At 33.9% G+C, this 6000-nt stretch overlaps 2 protein-coding genes across 2 annotated transcripts; both read left to right on the top strand.

Moving 5' to 3' along the window:
• The first annotated feature begins 515 nt into the window (after positions 1 to 515).
• On the top strand, positions 516 to 2176 carry LOC120258767 (putative 12-oxophytodienoate reductase 11). The gene is made up of 5 exons (XM_039266203.1): positions 516 to 574; positions 699 to 839; positions 995 to 1125; positions 1224 to 1397; positions 1587 to 2176. Exons 1-5 carry the CDS (start codon positions 516 to 518, stop codon positions 2174 to 2176), a joined length of 1095 nt encoding a protein of 364 aa, XP_039122137.1.
• A 1435-nt stretch (positions 2177 to 3611) lies between these two features.
• On the top strand, positions 3612 to 5276 carry LOC120258364 (putative 12-oxophytodienoate reductase 11). Its single transcript, XM_039265736.1, has 5 exons — positions 3612 to 3771; positions 3886 to 4026; positions 4091 to 4221; positions 4297 to 4476; positions 4558 to 5276. The coding sequence occupies exons 1-5, from the start codon at positions 3704 to 3706 to the stop codon at positions 5166 to 5168; spliced, it is 1131 nt and encodes a 376-aa protein (XP_039121670.1). The 5' UTR covers positions 3612 to 3703; the 3' UTR covers positions 5169 to 5276.
• The last annotated feature ends 724 nt before the right edge of the window (positions 5277 to 6000 follow it).

Here is a 6000-nt window from a genome sequence, read left to right as displayed (position 1 = left end):
GAAGTGTGCACACTAAACTTGATTTTGACCCAAAATTGTGTTTTACTTTGACTTTTGATTCTTAAACTTGAGAGATAAGTCAATATAGGACACGAGCAATCGTGACATTAATCTATTGTTTAGTTGAAAGATAAGAACTTTGGTTTAAATGATATATCTATTTATTTATTTATTTAGCACACTAATTAACCTTTGGTTTTGACCAGAGAAATTGTGGTCAGATTTTGATTACCAAACTTTGATGCAACTCATGACATATAACTCAATAAGATTACAATTAATATCTTATATATTCGCTTACGAAAGCCATTATGTAATAAATGGCAACAATGACCAATCAAAACTCAAACCAATGAACAAATTACATGATGCATAATTCAATCCACATTAAAAATGGTCAATGTTGATGGCTATGACCTTTCTTTAACCTTTATATATATATATATATATACCACCCTGCTATCTGAATAAATCCACATAACTTAGAGTTTCAACATTCAAGTTCTTTTGAAAACATGGAACCTAAGCATCTTCTCACACCTTACAAGATGGGAAAGTTTGATCTATCTCACAGGTATATGTAATAACAGCATTCATTAATTATACTCGTTCATGTTATATATATATATATATATATATTGATTGTTTTGAAACTTAATTTGTTGATATTATTATTAATCTATATATATATATTATAGGGTGGTATTGGCTCCATTGACAAGGCAAAGGTCATATGGCAATGTCCCACAACCACATGCAATTCTATATTACTCTCAAAGAACCACTCCTGGTGGCCTTCTCATATCAGAAGCCACAGGGATTTCAGACACTGCTCAAGGGTAAATTTATATATATATATATATCTTTTTTTATTTGTTTCTTTTAACTATAGAATTTAATATGGTATATATATATATATATATAGTAGAGCCAATATATAGATCATGAATATTAATACTAATATACTATATTATTCGGAAAAAAAAAAATTAAGGTTTCCAGATACTCCTGGGATTTGGACAAAAGAGCAGGTGGAAGCTTGGAAGCCAATTGTGAAAGCAGTGCATGACAAGGGAGGTGTTTTCTTTTGCCAACTTTGGCATGTTGGAAGGGTTTCCAACAATGGTACGTAATTATCAATAACTCATGCATATATAGATATATATATATATATATATATCATTTGTTAAACTAATCTATATCATTTTTATTTAAATTTCTAGGGTTTCAACCTAATGGTGAACCACCAATCTCATCAACTGATAAACCCATTATATCGAAAACTAGGGAAGAGGTAGACATCACTGAGTTTTCACCTCCAAGGAGGCTAAAAACTAATGAAATTCCTCACATTATCAATGACTTCAGACTTGCAGCAAAAAATGCCATTGAAGCAGGCAAAACCCTAAACCCTAAACTTTAAACCCTAGTTTCATATAAGCTCATGCATGCATCATTTATATGGAAAACCTAAACCCTAAGATTAATTACACTAAGTACGTGAGTGCATGCATGCATCATGCATGCTAAAACCCTAAACCCTAATCTTATAAGTACTAAGTACGTGAGTGCATGCATGCATGCAGGGTTTGATGGAGTGGAAATCCATGGAGGAAACACATACCTAATAGGACAATTCATGAAGGACAGTGTAAATGATCGAGACGACGAGTACGGAGGAAGCCTAGAGAACCGATGTCGATTCGGTCTAGAAGTAGTAGAAGCCATTGTGAAGGAGATTGGAGCAGAAAGAGTAGGAGTAAGACTGTCACCATTCCTTGACCTAATGGATGAACCAGACTCAAACCCTAATGCCTTAGGGCTCTACATGGCAGAGTCCTTAAACAAGTATAATATCCTATACTTGCATGTGATTGAACCAAGGATGGTTTTAATGGAAGGAAAGCTTCAAATCCCTCATGCAGTGTTTCCAATGAGGAAAGTGTTCATCAATGGAGCTCTCATTGTTGCAGGAGGATATGATAAGGATGAAGGTGATAAAGTTATAAGAGAAGGTTATGCTGATTTAGTGGCATTTGGACGTTTGTTTTTGGCTAATCCTGATTTACCAAAGAGATTTGAGGTTAATGCAATGCTTAGTAAGTATGATAGAAAGACTTTTTATATTTCTGATCCTGTTTTAGGGTATACTGATTACCCATTTCTTCTTAATTAGTGATTGATGATCATTGATCTTTTCTCAAGTAGAAAATAAGCTCTATTTATGTTATTTTTTAAATACTTTTTATATGTATTTTATTTTTTTATCATGAAAATCCGAATGAAATAAATTTTTTTTTTTTTCTGAGAGATCCCCACAAGTTCATGGACCAGACAATTGAATGACTTGGAATGAGTAAAAAATTTTAATAAAATAAAAATTAATTTATTATATTCAGATTTAATAAATATGTTGATACAGAGTGAAATTAAAAGTATAGTTTTTATAGTTTTACATGGGTTGGTTTAGATAAAATTTAAGTAATTTTGAAATAATAAATGCAAAGCTCAACCATTTCTTTGCCTTATTTATAAAAATAAATATATCTTTTAACAAAAATATGACTTTTTAATAAATATATAATAAAACCATGTGACTAAATTTCACAATTTTGGAGCTTTTCTACAAAAAAAATTATCCTAGTGAATTTAAACATTTTGAAGAGATTTACAAAAATAGATATATGCCACAAAAATTGGCTGCATTCACATAAGAAATATAAGGTCATTTTTTTTAATAAAAATACAGCTATTGAAATATATTCCTAGTAAAATGAGACACTTAAATTGGTCAACAACATTTTCACTATTAATATATATATATATATATATTGGATAAATATGGACAAACCTCTCAAACTTTAAAATTGAAAAATGAATGAACCACCAACAACGCTGCTGCAAGAGAGGTTACTGTCAATAGAGTTTTTTTCTTTAAAAAAAAAAAAATTATCCACGTTTGTGTACTCTATGAAAAAACAATACACACATATATAATATATAGATAAACTCATTTGTCAAAATCACATAAAAGCCGTGTAACTACTACTTGTCATTCAAACGAACAAGAGAGACGTGCGACGAGTACTTGACACTAAGATAATTAAGCTGAGCCACTCAAAAAGTTAGTCTTTTAACCTTTTTTTTTTCACTTATATATTATTTATTTTGTTGTTGTTATTTGGTGGCTGTGAAGCAAAAGACATTGATATTTGATAGTGCTTGGGTGTGTCAAAGCACATGCATATGATGCCATGCAATCGTTTATAGTTCTCATCAGTCATCTGGGATGTACCAGCGGTGGGGACGTAAAAATTTGAACTGAACCTGAAAATTGAAACCAAAAAACATCAGTTAATTGAACAAGTCAAATAGGGTTCGTGTCAGATTGAAAAAAAATAAAAAATAAAAAAAAAAATAAATAAAAAAATTGTGATCAATAAAAATTTGGGGTGTGAGGCCAACAACCATTTGGGCTGTTGACAACGTGTCCCATGTATAAAACATTCATTTTCTTGAAGAGACGGGTTCGAATATCAACTCATTTACACTGAGGCCGACCACAAGCATTATAGAGCTGAGATTGATCGAGAACCAAATATATAGTTGCACATGGCATCACTGACCATCAAACAATCTTCTTATAAATACTCATAACAAGAGGTTTCATCTCCTCCACTAAATCTAAAGAGAAACAAAGCAGATGGGTGTACATGATGAGGTTTCTCTTCTCACTCCTTGCAATATGGGCAACTTCCATCTCTCACACAGGTGATCAAATCAATCTACTACAAAGTTTGTACTTATAATATGCATGTATGTCTTCAAATAATGCTTAATTGATGCACATTTGCCAAATGAATATAAATTATTGCATGTTTTCAGGATAGTTTTAGGTCCTCTGACAAGATCAAGATCATATGGTAATACACCACAGCCTCATGCAATCCTCTATTACTCTCAAAGAGCCACAAATGGCGGCCTTCTCATCAGTGAAGCCACTGGAGTTTCTAATACTGCACAAGGGTATGTTATTTCTCGTATTATTTTTACTAGCATATGTGAGGAATTATCCACTTTGGCCTCTTAGATATCCAAACACTCCGGGAATTTGGTCAAAAGAGCAAATGGAAGCATGGAAGCCGATTGTAAAAGCGGTGCATGATAAAGGCGGAGTATTCTTTTGCCAAATTTGGCATGTCGGAAGGGTTTCAACCTATGGTATATAACTTAACATGTGCAAGTACTTCTACCTAATCATGTTGCAAATAAACTAATTAATTATTCAATCAAAAGATTACCAACCAAATGGAGAAGCTCCGATATCCAGCACAGACAGAGTGATCCAAGTCCCTCCTCAAACAGAACTAGATGTCACAGTTGAAAGTTATTCACCTCCTCGTCGTCTAACAACAATAGAGATCCCTCAAGTTGTCAATGACTTCAGACTTGCTGCAAGGAATGCCATTGAAGCTGGTGTGTTTTACATTGTTTGTCCACGTTTTTCTAGCAGACATTTCACATAATGTTTATGTATGCATATTTGTGTGATTGAAGGCTTTGACGGAGTAGAGATTCATGGAGGACATGGATACTTACTAGAACAATTCATGAAGGAGAGTGCCAATGACAGGACAGACAAATACGGTGGTGGGCTCGAGAACCGCTGCCGTTTCCCTTTGGAAGTAGTTGAAGCAGTTGTCGATGAGATTGGCGGAGACCGTGTTGGAATGAGACTCACTCCCTTTGAGGACTTCTTGGATTGCTATGAGTCTGATCCAGAAGCTCTAGGCCTTCACATGGTTCAATCTTTGAACAAATTTGGAATACTTTACTGTCATATGATTGAGCCAAGGATGTCAATGGCCGAGGAACGAAGGCAAATTCCGCATCGGCTTCGGAACATGAGAGAGGCCTTCAATGGTACCTTCATTGCTGCAGGAGGATATGATAGAGATGAAGGTAATAAGTGTGTTCGTGAAGGCTATACTGATCTTGTTTCATACGGACGCTTGTTCTTGGCCAACCCTGATCTGCCAAGGAGGTTTCAGTTGAAAGCACAGCTGAATAAGTATGATAGATTGACATTCTATACTTCTGATCCTGTTGTTGGATACACTGATTATCCATTCCTTGAGGATTGTAATGAATCGATGAATCAAGTCTAATTTCAAATGCAGTCTGAATGAGGATGTGAAAACTGCAGACAAAAAGAAAAACAATAGGAATTGTAGTCTCTGATTAAAAAATAATGAGCAAAACATACTGCATAAAAATATGGATCATAATTATGCTGAATTGATAGAAAGATCAAAAAGTTATCACTGGAACACTGAAGAGATGCCTAATCAAATGCAATTGCAACAATCCCATGATCATATAATCACATAGGAGAACAACAACAAATTAAAGAAGGAAAAGACTCCATCACCCAAATACAATTTCTGCAATGTGTAGCCAAGGATGCCTCCTCATAAAACACCCAATCCCACACCTAAAGCAAAACCTGCAAGAAGTAAAAGACTCTATCACTCAAATAAACCTGATAATAGAGAATCTTAGAAGGCAATTTCAACTCAAAAAATAAGTAATGATACTAAAAGAAGATCTACCTTCTGTATTCCTACGCTTTGGCTTTCCTAGTAGATGAGCACATGGTACAACAAACATAAGACTCATTTCTAAATATAAGTATGTTACATTATCTCTGTATATCATATTATACTATTTTCTACATTAGATCTTTGCTTTATACAGTTATTGTATCTGAACATAGGTGAGTATCTGTTCTAATGCGCTACCAGAGCTATTATTAAAGTGCACCACATGTTGAGCTCTCTTCAATGTTGCTTTTTTTTTTTCTTTTTTAAATTGTGTGTGTGTGTGTGTGGTAACAAAAGATAAAGTTCCAACAAAGTTACAAGGACAGTCTAGTCACTGAACAGAGAGGGTTAAATACTACAGACAGAGGACTCTCCACAGCTAGGTAAATTGATGGGG

Source organism: Dioscorea cayenensis, chromosome 4, assembly GCF_009730915.1.
Source record: "Dioscorea cayenensis subsp. rotundata cultivar TDr96_F1 chromosome 4, TDr96_F1_v2_PseudoChromosome.rev07_lg8_w22 25.fasta, whole genome shotgun sequence".
NCBI lineage: Eukaryota > Viridiplantae > Streptophyta > Magnoliopsida > Dioscoreales > Dioscoreaceae > Dioscorea > Dioscorea cayenensis.
This window is presented reverse-complemented; position numbering and strand designations above follow the sequence as displayed.

Bases quoted from the DNA above. Each gene is read 5' to 3' on its own strand.
- LOC120258767 (XM_039266203.1), top strand. From the start codon at position 516: ATGGAACCTAAGCATCTTCTCACACCTTACAAGATGGGAAAGTTTGAT. The intron at 575-698 runs GTATATGTAATA...TATATATTATAG, and splicing joins AAGTTTGATCTATCTCACAG to GGTGGTATTGGCTCCATTGA. The intron at 1,126-1,223 runs GTACGTAATTAT...TTAAATTTCTAG, and splicing joins TGGAAGGGTTTCCAACAATG to GGTTTCAACCTAATGGTGAA.
- LOC120258364 (XM_039265736.1), top strand. From the start codon at position 3,704: ATGGGTGTACATGATGAGGTTTCTCTTCTCACTCCTTGCAATATGGGC. The intron at 3,772-3,885 runs GTGATCAAATCA...GCATGTTTTCAG, and splicing joins AACTTCCATCTCTCACACAG to GATAGTTTTAGGTCCTCTGA. The intron at 4,477-4,557 runs GTGTGTTTTACA...GTGTGATTGAAG, and splicing joins AAGGAATGCCATTGAAGCTG to GCTTTGACGGAGTAGAGATT.